We start from the raw sequence: 24,540 nt of genomic DNA on the forward strand, positions 1-24,540 counted from the left end.
TGACTCTGCTCAGCCATTTTAATTACCCAAAATTCATTGTGCCAGGCAGATGCTATAAGTAGGTAGTCGTGCATGCAGTCGACAGACATCTCATTTTTACAATAACAAAAAAATGAAAAATAAAATATTATTTAGACAGTATGGAGAAACAATGACATCCATCCAAATTAATAATGTGTTGTATGTGCAAAGTAGAAAGTTGTGAAATCTTTACTCACTGATTTCTAATTAGATTGGATTCTGCTTGAAAGTTCACAACTACCCCCCCCCCCCCACTCATTATTTTAGACAGTCTGCCTGCCTCCAGTCAGCATAACATGTGTGAAGAGGCAGTGCGGGGTTCTGGGTAAAGAGGGACAAGCGTGATTTATAAAGCTTCCAGGTTCAAACCCCACGAAGGGAGGAAATTTTAAAAATAGACCTATAGTGGTCTGATGTTTAGGGAGGTGCTTTAGTGATTTAATGGTTTAGGCATCTCAAACCATGAGGGTTGCTGTTACACTCGAACATATAAAATTGCAAGAGAGTCTTGTCAGGAATTTATATTCAAAGTGTGTGCGGTGTCCATGTGATTTAAAAATACACCGGGCTAAAAACAGTGGTTGGGAATCACCTCCGGAGAAACATTTTTAGGGAATTACGTTTGTTTATGTATTTTTGAGTATGGATAAGGTGGCGAGAAAGTTGCCCATTTGGTGTGTAGAGGTGGTGATTTTAGTTATACCATCTACGTTCCTTAACTGCATGTGTCAGCCAATGAGCTCTCTTTCGATTGCAGTGTAATATATAAGAAGTCTCCTTTTATCATTTTTATTACAAATATCCACCCCTAATGGGCTATGCTTTCGAACTGAGCTCTTGGGTGAAGTCAGGCAGAGAAACAGGTGAAGTCTTTTTCTATACATGCGTCTGAAAGAGCAATAAGAGCATAGGTTGACCTGGCATGGCTCATTGCAGAGGTTTGGCAGCAAACCTCGATTTCAGACTTGTGACCCCCAACTTTCTTCTCGAAGCTCAGGATAATAATGTTGATAATCATGCTGTCTAGTGTCACATTAAAACATCAAACCAAGAACATAACTTTGTGTTGGCCATTGGGGGGGGGGGGGGGGGTTGAGGTCTCCACCCACTGAAGGGGGTTCAGGTGGTTGTATTGGCTGATTTTAACTACTGGAGGGGTTACAGCTCCCCCATAATTTACACCCATGCATCCATCCTCCATAGCTGCTTCCAGTACGATGTCACATTGAGTGCAGAGCCTCTCCCAGTTCTGGCATGAGACAGGGGGACATCCTGGATGTAAGGCTAGTCCATGACAGAGCACACCGTCACGCACAAAAGGGAACTTGGTGGCACCCATTTGCCTGGTTGCGTGATTTCAGACTGCGGGACACAGGAGCACCTGGAAGAAGCATGCATGAAAATAAGGAGAACATTTAAGACCAAGGAGAGCATTTAAGTTGGTGGCAGGTATCGAACCTCTGATCCTGAAGGTGTAAGGGAGCCAGCTGGGCTGCCAGACCATCACGGCAATTATTATTTTTTAAATTACATGGGATGTCCCTCCTGGGGAGGTCCTCAGGGCATGACCAACCTGGAGGAGACTTTGGGGTGGACCCAGGGCACACTTGAGATTATATCTCTTGGCTGGCATGGGAATCCCTCAGAATCACTCTGGATGAGCAGATTGTGGAGAGGGAGGTCTGGGAATCTCTGCCTCCGCAGTCCAGACCTGCTGGACGATGGATGGATGGATAGATGGATGATGGAATATCCCAGGTGTCTTACAGGATCTACTCAACAGTTACTATTGGTTTTACTTTAAGTAGCACATCAGATGGATTTAAAGAAAAGGCTTGTTGATGATTTCATTGATGGCCTCTTTGACCATTAAAACAACATACATGGCTAAAAAGAATCCTTACAAAATATACACATCTTGTATTATTTCCTCCTGCGACCGCCACCTTAACTATCCGACCAAACAGCTTCTTGGTATTTGGATTTTGCAGCAGTTTGGACCAAAAGTAGCATCACTCACAGGTACACAGGTGATTGTTAGCTGTGTTCCAGGTTAGACGTCACACCAGGAATTCATTTTGAGCGCAGCCATTTTTAAAGCTAATTGACAGCCAAAGACAGCAGGTTTCATCCCTCATTCGTTTCAGTTTTTCTTACACTGTCTGCGAAGCGTGCTTAATAACCCGGCTGTGATTCCAGCACTCCAGTCCAGCGACTTTTCTTAATTAGGTTCATTTATTAAGTCGTGCGTCAGCCCAAGCACTGGTTCCATTGCTTTATAGGCAATTGCAGTGCCACGCGCGCTGCGTTACTTCTGCAGCGCGTGTAACATTTACACACTCGGCAAATTCGGGGATGTTTTTAGGTCAGTTACGTCAAGTCTGGAGTCGAGACAAAACGTTAGCAGTCCACATTTGTTATTTCCTCATGGATATTATTTTCTGGTATAAACCCATGTTTAAAATTGGATTAAACTGTGGATAGTGAGAACAGATTGACGTTATGTCTTATTATTAAACAGATCCAAAAAGCACTTTCTGACTGGCACGTTTGCAAACTACAGACCAGCAGCCCACTCTCCGAAATGAACTCCCCCTAGCCGCAGGAAAGAATCAAGTCTCATTCATGTAAATTCTAAAAACCATTTAACCAATTGCTTTATTTATCTGTAGCTAATGTTTACACAAATATATCGACTCGAATCACAAATTAGTAACTTAATATTACTGGGGGAAATTTGCGAGCATATATCCGTTTCTATGAAACAAAGATACATTCCAACATGCAAGTATTATATTTTTACGCTATACAATTTTCCTTACATTTAACCCCATATAAAATATTCACGTTCAGGGACATGGACAACGCTGTTCCAGCACATGAGTCAGTTCTGCTGCACTTCAACTTAGGCCAATCGATACTCGTGTGTGCTGAGCTTCGTCTGCGTGCTTATTCACTGGAGTCCGCATTAAAACCGCCAGGTAAATCAGATAAAAGTCAGGTCTAGATCCTATGAATGATTTCTCATATCAAATGAGACTAGTAATTCGTCCCGATTTTTTAGGTATCTTTTCTACTGCGGCGTATAATGCAATTACTTTCATCAGTTCAGTTTCCTTCCACATACATTGTTTCATAATATGTTTTGCTTTTTGATAAACAAAATATACATAATTATAAACAGGTTTGCTATTAGTGTGTATAAGAAAAAAATAAATAAACATGACTTTACACTTATCTGACCGCTATAAAAATGGATTTCGTTAGAAAATTGATCTAAAGACAGGTGATACGCGATATTTCACAACTGGAACTTCACTGACCACAATCCTCACGGATGGCGGCTCCCCTGCCATCGTGGGCGGGGAGCGTTTGGCTCCGCGATGCTTTGAGTGGCTACTTTTTTGCATGATATCACGACCCAACGTGGGGCTCTGCGACGTTTATTGGCTAAAATTAGAATTGCATCTAGCCAATCCGAGAGCAAAGGGAGTTTTCAGCATCGAAAACTCTTAAGGTGGTGCCGTATAAGTCACTTTGATTGCTTTGGATTGAGAACACAGCTAGTAATTAAACGTCGGGTCATTTTAAACTGCGTGATAGTTTACTTTCCCTGTTATCGATGAAACATATAAAATCATATTCACGTACAGTTTCACTGCGTTTTTTTTCTGAAAACCGAACCCACTATCGAAACCGTAACTACACGATAACTCATTAAGCGGAATCTGCGGATTGCCCGTGACCCACTAAAGTTAAATTTGTATTTGTTTGACCTGGTTTTTCATAACTGTTTATTATATATAATTTTAGTTCTCTGTCCTTCGATCAGCTTAGAATAACTGGCACGCAGCTGGAAGATAGGAAACGTGAAAAGAGAATATTTCCATCAAAGCTACCGCCCCAAAGGGCGTCTTATACGATTAGACTGAGATTAACTGAGGACAGAGAAGCGTGGTTTTGTGATCCTAAATGTGGGCCAGTGAGTGACAGTGAGGGAGGAAAGGGGAGTGTAATACTGTATTCTGTACACTGGACAGATCTTATAATATTCAACGCATATTACATGCATGTGGACCCTCCGGGCAGACCCTGTAGTTTATTACCCCCAACGGGTAAAACCCTGGGCCCTTGGAAGAAATCTATACTACACACAGAGGGATTGCAGCTTATCCTGTACGACAGAAGGAAAGCTGGGTGCAACAATGAGCCAGCAGGAGGTGTAGTAATTAAAGAGTCAATTTTGTGGTTAGATTCACATTTATTTTGCGTAGCAGACACGTTTGTCTAATGAAACATCCAAGTGAGACATATAACCTCATGCTATCAAAAAGATTACACACAAAAAGATTGGACTAAATGCACAAAGCCAAGACTATGTATTGCTTATGGAGGTGTGTATTGCACATGTGAATATTTTTAGTGCATTTTTTTTTATTAGCGTTTGAACATATGCATGTCTTTCTGCAAATATATTCTGCGTAATTCTCACGGTTTTAGAGCGGTTCAGATAAGTATGTACTGATGTGTATCTTCTCTGCTCCACCTTAAGGCTAGCTTCGCCAGGCTGCCGTGTTTGTGTTGGTGCTAACAGGCACGATATATTACAGTCTAGGGCTTGATGTTGAGATGCTTGCTGGATCTTTCACTGACCTGCTGTTCTTTCCTGCTTTCCTGTCTTTTTTTTCCCCAAGTCCGATTAAAAACACTGCTTCCTCTGTCTGCTTTTTCTTCTTCATCCAGAATTTAATCCTTCAGTGCCGTGGCTGTCGCACTCTCTCAAGAGCAGGCAGTGCTGGAGGTTGTGGGGAGGGGCGGGGGGGGCGAGTGGGTGGGGGGGGTGGTCGCTCTTAAATTCACATTTGGATGGTGGAGCGTGTTTATGTTTGGATTTTCCTGGGGAGGGTCGGCGAAAGGTCTAGAGGAAAGGGGAGGGGGAGCAGTTTGCACAGCTTATTTTTGAGAGCACTTTGATGCCATGATTTCTCGGGGGGTCTCCAACTTCCTCGCAAGCCGTTGGCAGGAGTGAGAAGCAGGTCTCCCTCAGAACCGAAAGGTACAGAGCGTGGAAGAGGACGTTCCCGACTCGCCCTCAGCCGGCACCCACAGACCTGGCGGATCTGGTTCTGGCGGGAGTTCCAGGAGGGAGTACGGCCCTCAACTTGTCTGGGAGGCTCTGTGTCCCCTGGGGCCCTGTGTGAGGAGAACTTCAGGTTGGGGTCACAGTTGGCCGTCAAGTGAACCACAGGCTCATCCTCTCCTGAGATCATGTACCCACAAGGACGGCACCCGGTAAGTGCTCTTGGCTCCCACAATTCCCTTGAACTAAGTCACAGGGCTGTTGCTGCTGGGGCAAGAATAATTTTTTGGGGGGGGGTGGTATGCAAGAGGAAGGTATTGATTTGGGATTTCAGTTATTAGCATATTCTGTGGGCATCTCTATCTGATCTACATCACTTAGTATTTGCAGAGTGCCGAGGTGCTGGGCTTGGTGTTTCTCTGCTTAAGCAACTTTGGATGGCTGCCATTAGCCCAAGGGTGCAGCATAAATTCCTTCCCGGGATTTGAACCCTTTGATCAAAGGTGCAGGTCATTAACCCGAGATTCTACTGGAGATAGACTGGAGGCTGGCCGTGCCATCTCTCGTGCGGCGGCGACGTCGTCGCCACAGAAGGGCGGCGGACAGATATGCGGCGGCCATCATACCGCAGATGGTGATCCGTGGTCGGTCGGTGGAGGAGGTCAGTTTCCTCCATCCAGCAAAAGCCCCTTCGTATTGCAGCTCGCAACCCCCCCCCCCCCCCCCCCCCCGCACCCATTGGCTCCCCCCCCCCCCCCCCCCCCCCTCCTCGGCTAGTGTGAGGGGATTTGCAGTCGGTATGTTTCGTAAGTGACGAATATGGGTCACAGGCTGCGGCCTGTGTCCGTTTCCTGGGGCCTGTCACTGCCGCCAGTGAAATAAAACACTGCGAATCGCAGCCAGTGCGCTGATCCTAAAAGCCAGCAGAGGGGCAGGAGGGACATGCTACTGTACAGCAAAAGGACAGAACGAAACTGAAGACGACCGTATAACGGAGCTTCCGACGGGGCACCACACTTACGTTTGATGTTTTCTTTTTTTGAGTAAGAGAATTGGAGCTCTGGGTCTGATTATTCGCCCAGAGGGAATATTTGTTTTGGAGCGTTACATGGCAAAAGGTTTAGGAAGCTGCTATGCTCTGGGGGGTGGAGGGTAATGGGACATTAAGTTGTGCTCATGGAGGAGACGTGCGGCGTGCAAGTCAGTAGCGTGGCATTGTGTCTGTGTCGGTACATGTGCAAGCGTGTCTCCGTACTTGTCTGCGTGTGTACGTTCCTGTTAGGACATGAGTGCCGGGTGCTTTGCTATTAGAATTATCTGGAGCACCCGGAACCTGCCGGAATTCCTGCCGCCCTTCCGTGGCAACGATGACGATGACGGCCAGCCTCCAGTCTATCTCACAGAACCTCTCCAGGTGCGAAACGAGGGCAGTGAGGGTCTAGACCGGGAATGTCGAGCTGCGGAACTGCGACCGTCCGCCCGTCGAGGCTGCGATCTGATTTGCCATGTGGAAGCGAGAGGTTCAAGCATCCGCACCCCTGCCCATCCGCACTGAGAGACCGCAGGAGTAAAACAAGGAGAGACAGATGAGGGATAAAAAAATGGAGAAAAGTAATTAACCAATAAATGAGGAATGGAAGAGAAGTTGCGAGTGGAAAAACACAGAGATGGGAATGTGGCAGCTGAGATGTGACTCATTTGTGATCGTGAATGTCACGGTTTCTCTCTCACAAGTGCAAACTTCACATGTCTGCGATCCGTGCGTGAATGTCCACACACCGCGGCGGCTCTGCGGGACGGCTGCTGAAAGTGTGCGACTGGCTGGTGTGCACATAGACGCAAGAATGATCCAGATCACGGTCAACTGAGCACGTGTCGGCGTGTGAGAGTGAGAGTCACGTGACAGGAACGGATTGTTGTATGCGGCTGCATGTTGATCTGCGCATGTGCTATGCGTCCGCTCTTTGTGTGTGTCCACTTACGCCTGAATCATCAGTAAACAGGGCTGCCTCATTTAAGCCTAAACTGGGCAGAACTCCCTCCAGCAGCCTGGCTGAGTAACGTTTAAAAAGCAAATGCTTTTAAGTCATTAGCCAGATGCAAAGTCACACCCGTTCCCGCTTGGTGGGCCAAGCGGCGTATCGGTGCCAGCGCTGGGCCAGCTTCTCCCTGCAGTGTCATCGTTCCTTTCTTACGGAAAAAAATGGGGCTATTAAGAGCTGACCTTGGTCTGGCGTCAATGCCGATCCCTCAGTAACTCCAGGTCCCCAGACACTTTCTCCGAAGCAGCAGTGAAAGCTGAGTGCCGTTTGCCACTCAGAAGCCTGAGGATTAAAGTGCACAGGCTGAACGTTATGAAATGACCCTGACCAGGACGTCAGGGTACCACCGCTCCGCCCCCTGGCCCTCCTGGGTCGTCAGCAGTTCATGCTTTTCAGTAGCTACTATGTGCTGTGAGAAATCTCCCAGAAAAATGTCATCAATAATTAAAAAGCTCACTTTGGCATTGAAGACTGGTGCCTGAGAAAACACACCAAAAAAACATAACATTTAGATCATTACGAAGGCGAAGGGCTGGATGTCCCAGCGAAGGAGATGAAACGGGTGACAAAAACCCCTCGCAGCCCTCTTAGGGTTTGACTTACATGAAAGATGACCTCTGGCTTTTGGTCTGAAGGAAGCCACGTATTTTCAAGGAAGAGGAGGAAATTTGAAAGGGAACTGAAGGGTATAAACACCATCCTCTACTCTGAGACACACTTGCTGTCTGTTTGTATTCCCGATTTTCCCATCCCCTCCAGCACTAATCCTGTTAGAGCAGAGGACAGTGCTACCACAGATTATGTTAGAGCAGAGGACAGTGCTAACACAGGTTCCGTTAGAACAGAGGACAGTGCTAACACAGGTTCCGTTAGAACAGAGGACAATGCTAACACAGGTTCCGTTAGAACAGAGGACAGTGCTAACACAGGTTCCATTAGAACACAGGACAGTGCTAACACAGGTTCCATTAGAACAGAGGACAGTGCTAACACAGGTGCTGTTAGACAAAGGACAGCGCTAACACAGGTGCTGTTAGACAAAGGACAGTGCTAACACAGGTTCCGTTAGAACAGGGGACAGTGCTAACACAGGTTCCGTTAGAACAGGGGACAGTGCTAACACAGGTGCTGTTAGACAAAGGACAGCGCTAACACAGGTGCTGTTAGACAAAGGACAGCGCTAACACAGGTGCTGTTAGACAAAGGACAGTGCTAACACAGGTTCCGTTAGAACAGGGGACAGTGCTAACACAGGTTCCGTTAGAACAGGGGACAGTGCTAACACAGGTGCTGTTAGAACAGAGGACAGTGCTAACACAGGTGCTGTTAGACAAAGGACAGCACTAAACAGATCCCATTAGAGCAGAGGACAATGCAAACACAGGTTCTGATAAAAGCGGAGGATAGCAGAAAAAACAAGCAGAGTGTACCGCTAACATTGGTTCAGCAGTAGTTTTAATATAATAGGCTGAAAAAGATGTCATCTGTCTTACTTCCTTAACTTTGCCTATACCACTAATACAGCTAATGGCCCACCAGCATGCTGGAGCTGCGTAGTCAGTCCTGGCTCCTTTAATCTCAAAGGAAACAGTGTGCAGCTTTTGGGATCATTCCATTTTTATCAGAAGTTATTCATATGGAGTCAGCTTATGAAATTTTTATCTTGAGTTAATAATTCAAAGTGAGCTCATTAAGTGCTCAACTTAGAAAAGTGTCTGCAGTGGAGCCGTCATGGCTGTGCTCAACAATAACAGCTAGCGAACCTTGGAGGTGACGTGCAGTGATGACGGACACTCTGTACTCTGCCGCCTGTCTCAGGTGCCCCTGCAGTCTGCCCAGCCCTTGAAATTCACTGTCCTGGAAACCCTGGACCGCATCAAGGAGGAGTTTCAGTTCTTCCAGGCCCAGTACCACAGGTATGCCTCTCTCCATGTGTAGTTGTGGCACTGCAAGTGTACTACAGGCTAGGCTAGTGCTACAGGTAAGGCTTACACTACAGGTTAAGCTAATGCTGCTGGTTAGGCAAGCGCTACAGGTAAGGCTTACATTACAGGTTAGGCTAGTGCTACAGGTAAGGCTAAACTACAGGTTAGGCTAGTGCTACAGGTAAGGCTAAAGCTACAGGTTAGGTTTAAACTACTGTTTAGGCTAGTGCTACAGGTAAGGCTAAAGTTACAGGTTAGGCTTATACTACAGGTTAGGCTAGTGCTACAGGTAAGGCTAAAGTTACAGATTAGGCTTACACTTCAGGTTAGGCTAGTGCTACAGGTAAGGCTAAAGCTACAGGTTAGGCTTATACTACAGGTTAGGCTAGTACAGGGTTGCCAATTCTCACACACCTGGTGTGACACTTTCAGACTCTCACGCTCACACAAGAAATCTTTTGGCAAATCTACATTATTCCATTATAAACAGTCCTACAGATTATTTACAAAGTAATAAATCTGTTACATACATGTAAATGCATGGGCATGTGTGTACAGACAGTCTCTAATTGAAAATCTCATGCCAGCCAGCTGATAAAAAATTCTCGACCCTGGGCTATTGCTACAGGTAAGGCTAATGATACAAGTAAGGCTGACAGTACAGGTTAGGCTAGCACTAAAGGTAAGGATAGTGCTACATGCATTTGTTGGGTGTGATCTGGTCCACAAGTCTGACTTTCAGGCAGTTAGAGGCGTACTTGTGGATCTTCTTGTAAAATGTTCAGCGTGAGACGGCTGTGGCTGTGAAGCAGCCCTGCTGGGCAGCATGAAGCTGTCGGCCTGCGTCATGGAGACACGAGCTTCCCATCTGCTCTTGCAGCTTGAAGCTGGAGTGCGAGAAACTGGCCAGCGAGAAGACCGAGATGCAGAGGCACTACATCATGGTGAGTGAGAGCCTCCCCCACAGCTGCCCCCCCAGGACGGCAGCTTGTCGTTTCGGTGCCTCTCGGTCTTCTGTCCGACGTACAGCAGTGACATCAGGGCAGCATTCTCGGAGCGTGCTAAAGGCCAGGCTACTCCCCCTCCACACAAGGATGTCAGAGGAACAATGTGCTGCTTCATACAGCGGAAGAGGAAGAGACCTTGTAGCCCGTCCTCAACCCCCCCCCTCATACCCCCACCACAGCAACGAGACTCCCTGTGACATTCAGCTGACCTGCCGATACATCCTGCACATTATCTGCCCGGCCGGATCCGTCCGGCGTCCGAGCCAAGGGCTGGCCGGCTGCACGGGGCCCACATAAGGTCCACACGGGGACCAGAGTCCATATCGTGGAGAATGACACCGCTTCAAAACCCAAATGCAAGTCCAGAATCGGCACTTAGACTGGAGCAGATGGGCTCCATTTTCATGTCTGTGTTACATGTGCGTGTGTGTGTGTGATCACAGCAGCTTAGAGGGAGAGACAGAAAGAGAGAGAGAGAGGGAGGGAGAGGGTGAGGCAAGGAGGGAAGAGGAAAGTAAAGGAGAGCAGGAGATGGGGGGGCGTAGCATATGGGGGGGGGGGGGGAGTACAGGCACGGACGCGTAAATAATGTGAAGTAACAATGACCCTCTTCATCTGACGGAGGAAAAAGCCCACAGGCTAAATTTAGGGCCTTGTAGCTAGCAGAGTCACCATGTACACTGGGACTCATGTTGACAGACATCCAGGTCTTTTTATAAGTACATAATTTATTCCTCTTACTCTTATTTATTTTTTTTTATATATGTGGTACTGAATGTTCTTGCTGATCAGTTGTCAGGTCAGGGGACAGGAGGATTTATTGGGAGAGACGTCTGGCAGAGCACCGCGTGCGGGCGAATCTAATCTAATCGTTCAGAGGCTTCTTAAACGATAACCCCCCCACCCTACCCCCATGACCCCGCCCACCACCCTCCGGTGGGAACATACGCCCTCTGTTGGTTGCAGCAGAGGCAAGTGGTGACATCACCGTCTTCCCAGCAGGTCGCTCATCCGATTGGGCTTCTCATTTCTAAAAATGTTCTAGAAGATGCATACAAAGTAATGTGGAAAACGATTATTATTATTACTATTGTTATTGTTGTTGTTTATAATAATAGTAACAATGTTGGGAAATTAACACTGGTGGACACTGCTAACAAAACCACACTCAGAGAGCGAGTAACAAAAGCAGGAAGTAAGCATGTTTTTCCGCTGTATTCTGGGGTCGCCTTGCTTTATTTTGCGTTATCTAAGAGCTGCTTCTTACGCAGTTCTGTGGATCAGTGTTTCCCAGTCCGGTCCTCAGGGACCCACAGCCAGTCCACGTTTTTGCTCCCTCCGAGCTCCCTGCTAGACAATCCACATTTTTTCTGAGAACAGGAACGTAAACTACCTGTGGGTCCCTGAGGTCTGGATTGGGAAACACTGATGTACAAAGCTGCCTGACAAGCAGCTGCCCTCTCTAAGTGGAATTTGGAATCATGGCTGTTCTCAGATCAGAGTTTTGGTTGGAGTGGGGCAGGTGTGAATGAAAGGGAGAGTGACCTTCATCCAAACCTCTCTCAGACATGGACACCTCAGTTGGAAGCCTGCATCAACGTTTAATGTCGGCTGCTTCATATATTCCATAGAGAGATACATTATTTTTCAGAGCCTCTTCCTTAAAATAACGTGTGTATTTATCTATGTGTGTCTGTGTATGTGTGTGTGACAGTATTCGAGACGGAAAGCTACACAATGACCCAACAGCACAGTCACCGTGACAACCACGTGTGTGACAGCAGGCTCTCTCCTAACCCCACCCAACCCTTGAAATGTATTGTAATAACTGGCAGACCATTGTGACGGCAGGAAGGAGGGGGAGACACACAACACCGTTTAAAAGAGAATGTGCTCTTTAATATCAGCCTATTAAAGTACCAGACATTTCCACAGTATTGTATATGCTACTTTTTTCAACATTAATCAAATTTATTTACCCTAGTCCCGGATTTTAATATTACAATAATAATGTCACTTTCTGTCTTTTTATGGTGGTTTGTGTTCTTTTCCAGTACTACGAGATGTCGTACGGGCTGAACATCGAAATGCATAAACAGGTAAGCTGCCCTTTGCACTGCCTTTTTTCCCATGATGCTCTGGGAAGCAGATTTCCAGACTCGCGCCTCCCGCGATGGGAATTACTCTGCTTCGTCCGTTACTTCTGATGTCGGGCTCTCGTGAAGGTTATTCTCTGCTGAATCTCACTCTTGTTCAAGGTCCCAAAATGGGGGCGGGGGGCGGTATTGAGGTTTTCAGGTGTGGCCCTTGCCGTGAAGACGAACAGGAGATCACGCCTGCAGTCACGTCAGTCAAACAGCCCTGTGTACATTTCCTGTGGAACATATTAGTGTTGTCTGGTGGTTTCTCGGTTAGACGGCAGATCTGACAAAGATCCCTCTGCGTCAGAACATTAATGGGTCCCTGTGGGTGCAAGTAAAAGCGTAATTATCACGGGGAGCAGTCAAGCATTGTATGTGCTCTGCCTTTCATTATTAATGTCAACAATTAATCCCTCACGTCCATCATTTCCTTACCACACACCCTGTCTCCACGTGCTTTCTGGGGTCTCCTCGAAGACCAGCAGCAGTATATATTTCAGCACCCCTGATTATCGTGATTCATAATTATCGTATTGAAAATTAGTTGATTTGTTTAATTGTTTGGTTGGCAGAGGAGTAGAACAAACAAAGGAAATGGCCTGGGGTGCTGTAAGAGAGCTTTGGGAGTTGCTCACGCTTCTGTCATTGCTGAGGTCTTTATTCAGCTCATCTGACTGTATCACAATCTAAATCTTTCCAGTGTGAATGTGTTATCAAAGGAATTATCTAAGCGTGCTTATATCCTAATCAATTATTCACCATTTGTTTGATTTGTGAGTCTCTAATGCTTCATTTTTCCATGGCTTTCACTAAATCATTGATTCAGAATATCAGTAAGCACAAACGAAAGTACAGAAATTATTCGTATATGAATTTAGAATATTTATAATAGAATATCTATGTAACTGCATATCTTAAAACTAATTTGGACCTGTCTTAGTACGTTAAAAGAATTCTCTATGAATTCTATGAATTCTGCTTTTGCTGTTTTTAGCAAACTCACAGTACAGCACAGCGCAATCATTCAGTGCAATGAGCTATGGTCTCGCACCTCCTAGGTTATGAGTTCGAGTCCCATGGAGTTTGCCTGGTCTCCCTGTGCTCACGTGGATTTTCTCTGGGTGCTCCAGTTTCCAGCCACTATCCATAAAACGTGGTTTTAGGAGAGCTGATGACTCTAAATTGCTAGTATGGCGTGTGGTCGCGTCCCCTGCCTTGTGCCTCTGCTTCCTGAGGTAGGCTCAAGACTAATGGTGACCATAGGTGATCATGGATGATAGACGGAATTATATGGCGCGATTAAGCTGAAGCTGGAACTTTGAGGCATCCAGCATTCCCTGCAGCACAGGATACGCGCCGTCGACAGCCTGTAGCGTAGCCGCTGTGCTGACCCTGCATTTTGTTGTATGGGCAGAAGTTGGTCAGCACTGTATTAATAGCCCCCTTTGGCATTCTCTGGGGGGGCTCTTGGCCGAGCAGTTCAAGGGAGTCACGATGCCGATTTGGGCCTAACAGAACTCTGCGGCATGGGTCACGTTCTGGCCAAATGTGACAGCCTTTCTCCCCCTGGCCTATGCAGACGAGGGCGAAACGTGAGAGGGGGGAAATTAGCAAACCGTTAGCGTTAGCGCCTCGCCACAACCGCTTGTGATCTTAAGACGTCTGTGCCGTTGCATGCTAATGCAGTAATGGGGCTGCTGCCGGCCCACTTCTGTCACTTCGAGAGCAGGAGTAGGATCTTCCTGTAGGGGCTTGGGAGAGGTCAAAGCCGGCCAGGGTGGCAGCAAGAGGCGGAGCCATGCTGTTAGTTCATGCACTTCCATCCCTGGCAGCCAGGTGGCACTGGTGTGTCTCAGTGTTTGTTTGTGTCTGAATGCACTGTGTTTCATAGCCTCACTGTGAGTTCTGTGTTGCTGTGGTATCGACCCAGATCAGCTTCATGTACAATATAAGCTGCATCAGATTGCAGACTAAACTTGTTCTCTTTTACTTCCTTTACTTCCATTATATTGAAATTTAAACCTGGAGAGCAAACAGTATGTCACCTGTCCGTTGCCTTGGCCATCTCCTCTGCTGTAATCTTGGGTTGTTCTTCAGTTTTCAGTTTTTTTTTTGTTGTGGTGAGTTGGGTGAGGAGCATGCAGGTTTCTGGGCCAGCTGAGGAGGGCTATAAGGAAACACTGTGCGTGCGTGTGTGTGTGTGTGTGTGTGAGTGAGAGAGATTTATGATCTGCGAGAATTGCGTCACCCTGCTGGAATGACCAGGTGGTCTTCAGTATCACACACTGCCTGATCTCACACTGTTCTGGTTCCTGCTATATGCTTCTTCTCTCTGTTGTGGGCTGTTTGTTTGTTTGTGTGCCTCCATTGTTCGGTGACTCCAGATGCTTGTTTGTTTACGTCTCTTTTGCCCGCTCTGTTCTATGGCTTTGCCTCCATGTTTGTTCGTGTATCGGAGCTTATTTTACCGCCTGTTTGCCCTTTCCTGCGCTTTCCTGATGCAGAGGCCCACTGCCTCGCCAGAGGTTAATGCGTCGGCACAGACGTGACCAGACGCATGCTGTTAGAGGCTGCCGGCCTTGGCAGCGGTCGCCAGTGTGTTTGGACAGATTGGCATCGCCTAGCTGGCAGGAGCGGCCCGCACGCACGGGAGGGGGGGCTGTTCAAATAAACTCGGATTCCGAAACAGCAGCAGATTTTATGGGATGGTAACTTTACTGAAGTACAATGATGGCTGCCTTTGCTTCTCCTCCGAACGGGCTGGGTTTGGCTTTCTGTTTGTGTGTGTGTGCGTGTGGATCAGATATCCATTACTTTGTGGGGATCGAATGTCCCACAAAATGATAAAAAACATGTTATTTTGACTTGTGGGGACCATTTGTTTTGGTCTCCTTTATGGGAAATTCAATTTAATAAAAATCTGTGACTGCAATCGAAAAGCTAAATCTGCCAAAAGGTTGTATTTTTTTAAAGTGTTTTGTTGTCTTTGTTTTTGTTACTTATGGTTAAGGCTGGGGGGGGGGGGGGTTAAGCACGTCATTGTTGGGATTAGAGTTTTGCTCATAGAAATGAATGAAGAGCCCCCACAAAGATATGAGTAGAGGTCTATCTGCCTGTGTGTGTCTTTGTGTGTCTGTGTCGTGTGTGTGCCTGTGTCGTGTGTGTGCCTGTGTCGTGTGTGTGCCTGTGTCGTGTGTGTGCCTGTGTGCCTGTGTCGTGTGTGTGCCTGTGTCGTGTGTGTGCCTGTGTCGTGTGTGTGCCTGTGTGCCTGTGTGTGCCTGTGTGCCTGTGTCGTGTGTGTGCCTGTGTCGTGTGTGTGCCTGTGTCATGTGTGTGCCTGGGTGCCTGTGTACCTTACATGTGCATGTATCTGTGTTGTGTGTAGTTACATGTGGTTGGCATCCTAAGCTGCACATTGTGTTGCAGGCGGAGATCGTGAAGCGCCTCAGCGCCATCTGTGCCCAGATCGTCCCCTTCCTGTCCCAGGAGGTGTGTAGGGTCCAAGCCCCGGCACACTCACGCCCTCTCACTGCCGTGCTGCTGATCTGCATCCACTGCACCGATACTGATGTACCGATACAGTCACTCACTGTAGGCTCAGCCTAGCAGCACTGCATGCCAGTGATAAATCATCCGCTTAACTTATAAGTCACTTTGGACAACGGTGTCTGCCAAGTATAAATGTTAAAAGTCACATCCGTATATCCACACAGGGCTCTGCATCCTCAGATGTTTTTCATAGTGTTCTTCCAGGCTTCTGATGTGGCATCTCCGTGTTCCGCAGCACCAGCAGCAGGTGGTACAGGCGGTGGAGAGGGCCAAGCAGGTCACCATGGCTGAACTCAACGCCATCATTGGGGTGAGCTCTCCGCAGCTCTCCAGAGAACCTGCGTCTTCTACATCACTAGCACTTACCACTGCATTCACTGTATTACATTCTGTCATATAGCAGGTACATCAAAGCGACGTTCAGGGACAGGTAGAGCGTACAGCACCTTGTCTTCTGGGGGGAGGGGGGGTCTGGGGGGGATTCCCTTATGCAATATGCATGCATGCATCTCCTATCTAAGTACTAACCACCTGCAAACATGCTTTTATTTCAAGATCTGGCAGGACTGTACATATTCAGCATCGCTTGCCAGGAGGCAGACGCTTTGCATTTAAGAAATGGATAAAAACAAAAACTATTTTTATAGAGATTGAAATTCTTTTTCTTTGGGAGCAACAGCGGGGGAACATCCTGGTATTTCAGAATGTAAACACGCAATATCAAAATGGAGCCCTAGTTTAAGTGGTGAGCCCCCTGCTGGCCACGGCTGAAACTGACAGGAAATAGGGAGCCTGTCAGTAGGGGTGGGCCGTTCTGACCCTCTGTCAGCTTCCTCCACAGCAGCAGCAGCTCCAGCACCTGTCTCACCACACCCCCGGCATGCCCCTGGCCCCCCACCCCGCAGCGGTGTCCCTAGGGGGCAGCGCTGGGCTTATGGCTCTTTCTGGGGCACTTGGGGGAGTGGCACACCTGGCCAAGGACGAGCGCAGCCACTTGGATGAGCAACTAAGAGGTAGAAATGATGGAGGTTATAGGGTTAAATCTCTGGGGTTGATCTTGCCTGCTATGGAGATGAGCTGTTGACTTCTCTACGCCACCCCCCACCCCCCCCCACCACCCCACACACCTACTGCTGACCCACTGGCCGTGTGCTATTCCCAGCTGGGACACCAGGCAGGGTAAGTAGACTGACTTCCTGTTTCATCCCCTAAGAGCATGCTGTGACTGGGCATGCACTGCTCCTGTATGCTCACGCGTGTGTCTCTGTGTGTGAGTTATGTATGTATTACATTGTGGGGACCGAATGTCCCCCCACGACGTGAAAAAAAAAAACCTGTCATTTTCAGAATGTGGGGACCAACTTTTTTCGTCACAATGGGGAATTCAGTCTTGCCAAAAATCTGTGACTGTAATCAGAAGACTAAAATAGCCAAAAGTCTTCTATTTTGTTCGGTTACTTATGGTTAAGGTCGTCATTGTTGTGATTAAGGTTTTTCCATAGATATGAATGGATGGTCCCCACAAAGACATGAATACGAATGTGTGTGTGTGCACTGACATACATCTCTGTGTGCGTCACAGAGTAAGTCGGTGTCATCGACGGACAGCCAGCCCACAGAGGACCGCCAGGGCACCTCGGGCGTCTTCCCCGCTCAGACAGCAGGGGGCGACGTCAAGAGGAAGCGTAGCGATGACAAAGAGCCCCTCACAGCACACTATGTAAGACCGCCGCAGGTAACGGGGGTATATCCTATGCAGCCAAACGGCATCGCCGAAAAAGGGCGAGGATCCACTCCGCAGCATCGCGGAGAGGTTTGATCCAGACATTACTCAAAGGTGTATAGTGAAAACATGTGCCTTTACCATCAATATAATTACCTTTTATAGATCTTGGCGGGGTAAAATACATGGCTGCCATGCTGCGTCAGAGCTGACAACACGTTTTTTTAGAAGCAGAATAAAACGCGTCGACCCCTTGTGCACATCAGCGGTCTAAAAGTAGGGGTGATGTCACCTCGAGTTGGATTATAAGGTTAGATGCTGGCCCGTCATCACATGGAAGGTCTGCTGCCATGGTAACCCCAGGCCATCTTACTCCAGGCCAGGACCATAGCCAGAAATACATTTTGTGATGGGTCCAGCAGCCCTGTCCATAGGTTCCCTCCTGATTGATGTTCACCAGCCAGGAAGCTGAAGCCTTAATGGCAACAGTAACATATGGTGACGGGTGAAAAAAGTTTTTGGGGAGAAACCCTGATTGGGGTCTTTCCTGTTTCACAGGACAGTGAAGGGGACAAGAGCGAGGACAACCTGGAGGTGGACGTGTCCAATGAGGTGCCGTCATTGTTCGTTCTCTCTGTCCCGGCTCGCTTGTTTCCCGCCTGCAGTGAGCACTCGATGCTTTTAAACGCCTTGCTTGACGCGTCTGGCCGGAGGACCTTGCGGCCGATATCCATCATGACACTAGATGGCGCTGTTGTAACCTTAGAAACTCGTATCTTGCTCCGTGCCGTTAATCTGAGCTCGATTGTGAAAGCTGTGGTCCTGCCTCGTGGGAAATCTGAGTCACTCTCCGCAGAATCCCTAACCCAGCCCGAATCCGTCATTATTCCTGTAAGGGTCACGGTGAAGGTTTTTTCGAGGTCGTAGCCACGCAGGTTTCTGAGTTAGACTGCGACTTTAAATCCCGATCTGTCGTCACCTGTGGAAACGTGCTGGCAGCCATGTCCTCCTCTCTGTCCCCGTGACGTCGCCGTTCTTGGTGAGCAGATTCGGCTGACACCTGCCGTCCCTCACGTCTAGGAGCCCGCATCCCCGGCTGGCGGACCCCGTCCCGCCTGCTCCCCCCGGAGCAATGGGCCTGACCGGGAGCTGGCCCTCAGGAAGGAGCCACATGGGAGCCCCAGCCCGGGCCGCACCTCCCCCGCACCTCACAGCCCCCCGACTCCCAGTAAGGCCAGGGATTCCCAGGTACGCCCTCCGGAGTTCACTGGCTCAGGCAGCATTACCTATATTTGAGAGTCTGAGAATCTTTCACCTGACCCCCCCCCCCTCACTGTTACTGTCTGCTCAGATGGAGAAATCAGCTTCCCCCTCCTCCAACTCAGGGACTCCTTCCCCCTCGCACAGGGACGCTCTCACCCCAGGTCCCAGCTCCTCCTGTCTACGCCTGGCCAGCAAGTCGTCCTTGGCTGACCCCTTAGGTGAGGTCCCCCCCCCCCCCCCTCACACCTCACCCATTTTAGATCCCCCAGCCAAATTGATGCTGTTTCTTCAAGCAGATCTGCTGTCTTGCAGCCAGTTTGTGAGTTCACGCAGAGTCCGTCGTTCGGGTCCCGCCAGGCGTTTGTACTTCCTCTGCTCCATCTCTCCTTCCCTTCTTTCCCTGCTTTGTTGTAGCCCCTGATCTCTGCTTCTGAGAACCAGATGGATTTTTTTTGGCCGGGAAAATGGGACAGGAATAAGTGCCAAAGCAACCAAGTTCTGAAAAAATAATGATGCTTTTTAAAAAAGGCCCTGGACCTAAACCAGTACCTCTCTCGTTCTCTCTCCCCCAGCCCTGCGGAGTCCGCTGTCTCTGTCCTCCAGCTCGTATCCGACTCATTTTGGGGCCGTGTCCCACGGGGGGCTGAACGGCGAGCTGGCCAGCCCCGGCGGCTTTGCGGGTGCTATAAGCCTCTCGCCACAAATGAGCACAGCTGCCGGGGGATATACCCGCAGCCCCATGGTGAGCCTCTCTGAGACATGCTAGCATGTGGACGTTGTCAACAGAAAATGGTAATTGTGCTAAATTAAACTAAGCGTGATTCCATTGCACCACCAAATTTGTTCTGTAGGTGGCGCATGAGTCTCGTTCCCACCTCAGGCCCCTTGGGGTGTCCTCGGCGGTTCCTGGCACAACAGGCAGCAAGCCGTAAGTTTAGCTGGTTGTTCTGCCGGGCTTGGAAAGAGACAGTGGCCGCAACTGAGCCAGATTTTTAATGAATTTGGTGTCAGACTTCAATATCCGTTGACAGGTTAATTTCTGGACACATTGCTCAAGTGTTACTGTCTGTCTGCAGCCAGAACTCTAATCTCAGTGTTACTGACCACAGTGGTCTCCTCTCCTGCTGTCGCAGGGCCTACTCCTTCCACGTGAGCGCGGACGGGCAGATGCAGCCTGTACCCTTTCCCCCCGACGCCCTGCTGGGCCCAGGGATCCCGCGCCACGCCCGGCAGATCCACACGCTGAGCCACGGGGAGGTGGTGTGTGCCGTCACCATCAGCGCCTCCACCCGGCACGTCTACACCGGCGGTAAGGGCTGCGTGAAGGTGTGGGACATCAGCCAGCCGGGCAGCAAGAGCGCCATGGCCCAGCTGGACTGCCTGGTGAGTGCCGGCCAAACGGGGCTGTTAGCATTAGCCGCTCCACTAGCATTTCTGGGGAGCTTAACCGCAATGAGTCTTTGTCACCTGATCAGAACAGAGACAACTACATCCGCTCCTGTAAGCTCCTCCCCGACGGGCGAACTCTGATAGTGGGAGGGGAGGCCAGCACCCTGTCCATCTGGGACCTGGCCACGCCCACCCCCCGCATCAAGGCGGAGTTGACATCATCGGCCCCCGCTTGCTACGCTCTGGCCATCAGCCCCGACAACAAGGTTTGCTTCTCCTGCTGCAGCGACGGAAACATCGTGGTCTGGGACCTGCACAACCAGACCCTGGTCAGGTAAATATTGCCATGGGGGAGAGCTGAAGGGGGCTTAGGATACACAGTAGGGGTGATACTAGGATTTTTTAAGCTGGGGCCTTAATTCATGCTGGGGGGCCAACTTTATCATCAGCCAATGATTTATGTTCTGAATTGATGAATGACAGGGAGAGGGCCAATCAGCTGGGGCTAGTACCCCTGTGGTTCCGCCCCTGTATTTACCTGTGTCACACACAGAAAAGTGAAGTATTAGCAAGTACTTGACAGTATGCCGACTGCTCCCTGGGCCTCCTAGACAGTTCCAGGGCCACACAGATGGGGCCAGTTGCATCGACATCTCCAACGACGGGACCAAGCTGTGGACGGGGGGGCTGGACAACACGGTGCGCGGGTGGGACCTGAGGGAGGGGCGGCAACTGCAGCAGCATGACTTCACCTCCCAGGTAAGGGGTGGGGCCTCAGTGGGACAGACTGCAGTGATTGGTCAGTTTGGCCTCTGTGTTCACACCCCCTGTTCTAAGAACATTGAGCCTGCCTGGTTTCCCTCACGTCTGTCTCCTGACCCTCCTCCTCCTCTCCGTCCAGATCTTCTCTCTGGGCCACTGTCCCACAGGAGACTGGCTGGCCGTAGGGATGGAGAGCAGCAACGTGGAGGTGCTGCACGTGTCCAAGCCCGACAAGTACCAGCTGCACCTGCATGAGAGCTGTGTGCTCTCGCTCAAGTTCGCCTACTGCGGTACGTTACTTTGGGCCTCGTGCTGCCACCCATACATTAAAGACCTGTGAAAATTTCATAGAAAAATCCACACTGCTCTGCTGCACCCTGGTACAACAGCATGCAAAATAAATCAACGTTTACCGATTTTACAGACAAAGCAGAGGCAGGATCACTCTGAGACTGTGGCACTTGTGAGAAGTGTGTGCAAAATACTAAAAAGATCTTGTTGAAGCAGTGCATGCACATCATCAGAACTTATCAGGACGTAAGCGTGCAAGAGAAATGTAACCTGCAGCGGTTGTGATGAGTTTGCATTTTACAGGGAAGTGGTTTGTGAGCACCGGCAAGGACAACCTCCTCAACGCATGGAGGACCCCCTACGGAGCCAGCATATTCCAGGTGAGGGGGGGGCTGTATACCTTGCAATACCTTGAGGCAATCTGCAGCGTTTAACATGACACCAGCAAGCTGGACAGCTAGCTGCTTGAGCAAACATTATAATACTTCAGCACACGATAACATCCATCGTCCAGTTGCTGAACTGGGTCAGGGCCATGGAAGGTCTGGAACCTCTCCCCGGCAGCACAGGACGCATGCAAGCTGTGACTGAATTCAGGGACTGCATCCCACTTTACCCACTTTACCTCTGTCCAGTGAATCTTCGGATATGTTGGGTTGCGAAGCATCCATTGAGTGGATCCCTCGCCACTTGGCAAAAGAAGGATGCATTTATAGACCACATGTGAAGGAGCCTTTGAAATGCGACAGCCTCGTTGCGCTGCTGTGACGCATTCGGTCTTCGAATACAGCTTTCGAAGGGTGCAGCCCCTGAATTCAGAGATAGTCACAGATGCACGCTTGCGAGAGCAGAATATGCAAACCCCATATATACAGAGAGGGCGTGATATTCAAACCCTCAATCCTGGGGGTGTGAAACGACAATGCCACCTACTGAGGGCCCATCACAAAAGAAATGTTCCTGTCCTGCTGATATCGGTCTTTTGTCACCCGCACCCAGTCCAAGGAGTCGTCGTCGGTGTTGAGCTGTGACGTGTCTCCAGACGACAAGTTCATCGTCACCGGCTCTGGGGACAAGAAGGCCACTGTGTATGAAGTCGTGTACTGAAGTCAGCAGTCAGGATGTCCCCTGCCTTTCAGGATGTCCCCTGCCCAATTCCTCTCTTCTTCCCAAGCAAGGCCTTCAGCTCAGTTTGACCCCCCCCAATCCACATCCAGCTTTGAGTGTGTGTGTGTGTGTGTCTGCCTCCAATTTGGCCTATAGCGACCCCCTTACTGTTTATTTATGTAGTAACGTAGACCTGAGAGCAGCGACAGCCAGATGGTCCCTGGAGCTGTTGGGGATTAAGGTCCCAGTGGTGAAAAGACACATTGTTACACACGGAGAACACACCGCCGACCCTGGAATTTGAACCAACAACCTTCTGATCACAGGCAGAGTGTCCAGACTTGCTGAGCCACACACACCCTTACAACACTGTAAGCTGACAGAGGGTGTAATTCCTGTACTTTCCTGATGAACATGCGGTCAGAGAAAAGCCCATGAGGGATGTTAATGTGAAGCCACAGTAAAGCCCAATGCAATGACACTGAAAATAAACAAGCGTCTGCATTAGTCCAACCAGCCCAGTAATGAGGGCCCCCCCCCCCCCTCCCCCGGGACAGGACAGGGGGGAAATCTGATATCACCTTCCATTGTGAGGTACAATTATACAAACATGCCCCCGCTTGCCTATTGGAAATTACATGTAAATACAAAGATGCTCACGGCATTGTTTCCAAATTGCTCGCATCTTGAAAACTCGTGCTGGCCGTATTGAACAAGCACTTCTTGGGTTTAAAAATAAAATCAGGATGATTATGAATTCTCGGACCTCAGATAAAGCTGGTTTCTCGATGTCCGCGCGTACAGAGGGACACGGCAGCGATCGCCCCTGCCCTGTTGTGACACTCGGCGGGGTTCGGGCCTGATGTTCCTGTCCGCGATGTGGGTTATAGCCATTGCAGTACGTCATAGCCGACTTGTCCACACAGACTCAAACAAAATTACAGCACTTTTTAAAACCCTGTATTATTTGATCTTAATTATGGAATATTATTAAGGTATGCAAAATAAAGTTTTGGCTCTTGACTACATTCTCGTAGTGTTCTTGAAGAGGCTGATCTCAAAACCAGTTACACGGTCAAGCTTTTAATGTGCTATTTGTGGAAGCATATGGACAGTTGTTTGAGTACCAGTGATTCATAATCAGCATAAGCAGTAATCTTTGGCAGATTAGCTGAAATCCACCCTGGACAGGGACCTGCGCCGGAACTCACCACAAACACCAAAATTCAAAATCACTAATACGCCAATGCACCATCGCTTTGTTCCTGTTTTCCAGCACAATTCATTTGCTTCAACAGGCCACTTCTGTCATTTCTGTTCTCAGTCTTGAATGGCGTGTCCAGATTTCAAAGACGCTCAGTAGCAGTAAAACATTTTCACACGATAGTGTAGCATCACATGACCTGGCCACCTGACCTAAACACAATAGAAATGGTTTTGGTGGAGTTGGACCAGAGAGTGAAGTAAAAGTAGCCAATGAGAGCTCAGCATATATGGGACCTCCTTCAGGACAGCTGGAAGAGCATTTGAGGAGGCCACCTCATGGAACTGGAGTAGAGGAGACTATAGGGGCAGCCTGGGGCAGTTGGGGTTACGGGCCCAATGGAGGGATCACTCTACTGACCCAGGGATTTGAACCAGCAACCTTCTGAGTCCCAACCTGCAGAGCTGCCCCCCCTCCTCCCAAATAACGTTTTTTTTTGCTTAATACTTTTTGGTCGGTGCATGATACCACATATATTGTTTTACAGTTTTGATGTCTTTATTCTAAAATGTAGATAATAGTACAAAGAAACCTAAGGGTTAGGTGTATCCAAAACTTTTTACTTTCACGCCACTTTGCATTCCCAGTTTACAACCTAGTAGTAGTACCACAGTACAAGTACAAATATTTTGCCACTAAATGGGGCCAATAAAGCAAGATTGGGGTGAGGGGCTGGGATACACCATCCCGCTCCAGTGTGTCATTGACTGAGGTCATGTGACCTTCGAGTGTGAGCAATGGCAGCACTGTGGGAGGTGGGAGACGCCTGAGGCAGGTCCCTTTAAGCCTTGGTACTTTCATCATGCACATCTTCATTGTGTCTGCTTTACAATTTCATGTTAATAAAAAAAACATCTAAAGCCAAGGAAGTGTTACAAATGCTTTGTTGTTTCCTGTGTTGTACACACACACACACACACACACACACACACACACACAAACAAAAGATGGAAATGGAAATAAAATCTGTTTGGCC

The 24,540-nt window shown here is 48.8% G+C and overlaps 1 protein-coding gene and 1 long non-coding RNA gene across 6 annotated transcripts; one reads left to right on the forward strand and one right to left on the reverse strand.

Moving 5' to 3' along the window:
* Positions 1 to 4,830, reverse strand: LOC125716582 (uncharacterized). 2 transcript variants are annotated; one of them, XR_007384355.1, is made up of 3 exons: positions 4,675 to 4,830; positions 1,595 to 1,735; positions 1 to 1,402 (listed from the first exon to the last, which is right to left on the reverse strand). It is a non-coding gene; the product is annotated as an uncharacterized LOC125716582 (long non-coding RNA). The 2 variants fall into 2 exon arrangements; XR_007384356.1 differs by having other exon boundaries at positions 1,480 to 1,735.
* A 30-nt stretch (positions 4,831 to 4,860) lies between these two features.
* On the forward strand, positions 4,861 to 23,326 carry LOC125716517 (transducin-like enhancer protein 4). 4 transcript variants are annotated; one of them, XM_048988906.1, is made up of 21 exons: positions 4,861 to 5,313; positions 8,962 to 9,059; positions 9,949 to 10,012; positions 12,130 to 12,174; positions 15,643 to 15,705; positions 16,001 to 16,075; positions 16,166 to 16,195; positions 16,607 to 16,778; positions 16,928 to 16,944; positions 17,348 to 17,485; positions 18,047 to 18,100; positions 18,569 to 18,736; positions 18,840 to 18,969; positions 19,324 to 19,493; positions 19,603 to 19,679; positions 19,885 to 20,134; positions 20,227 to 20,474; positions 20,752 to 20,899; positions 21,042 to 21,192; positions 21,497 to 21,573; positions 22,193 to 23,326. In XM_048988906.1, exons 1-21 carry the CDS (start codon positions 5,290 to 5,292, stop codon positions 22,298 to 22,300), a joined length of 2,307 nt encoding a protein of 768 aa, XP_048844863.1. In that variant the 5' UTR covers positions 4,861 to 5,289; the 3' UTR covers positions 22,301 to 23,326. The 4 variants fall into 4 exon arrangements, with proteins under 4 accessions (XP_048844863.1, XP_048844864.1, XP_048844865.1 ...); XM_048988907.1 differs by lacking the exon at positions 16,166 to 16,195 and having other exon boundaries at positions 16,595 to 16,778; XM_048988908.1 differs by lacking the exon at positions 16,166 to 16,195.
* Positions 23,327 to 24,540: the final 1,214 nt, after the last annotated feature.

The sequence above is a fragment of the Brienomyrus brachyistius genome, chromosome 21 (assembly GCF_023856365.1).
Source record: "Brienomyrus brachyistius isolate T26 chromosome 21, BBRACH_0.4, whole genome shotgun sequence".
Lineage (NCBI taxonomy): Eukaryota > Metazoa > Chordata > Actinopteri > Osteoglossiformes > Mormyridae > Brienomyrus > Brienomyrus brachyistius.

Bases quoted from the DNA above. Each gene is read 5' to 3' on its own strand.
- LOC125716517 (XM_048988906.1), top strand. From the start codon at position 5,290: ATGTACCCACAAGGACGGCACCCG. The intron at 15,706-16,000 runs GTGTGTAGGGTC...CGTGTTCCGCAG, and splicing joins TCCCCTTCCTGTCCCAGGAG to CACCAGCAGCAGGTGGTACA. The intron at 18,970-19,323 runs GTGAGGTCCCCC...TCTCTCCCCCAG, and splicing joins GTCCTTGGCTGACCCCTTAG to CCCTGCGGAGTCCGCTGTCT.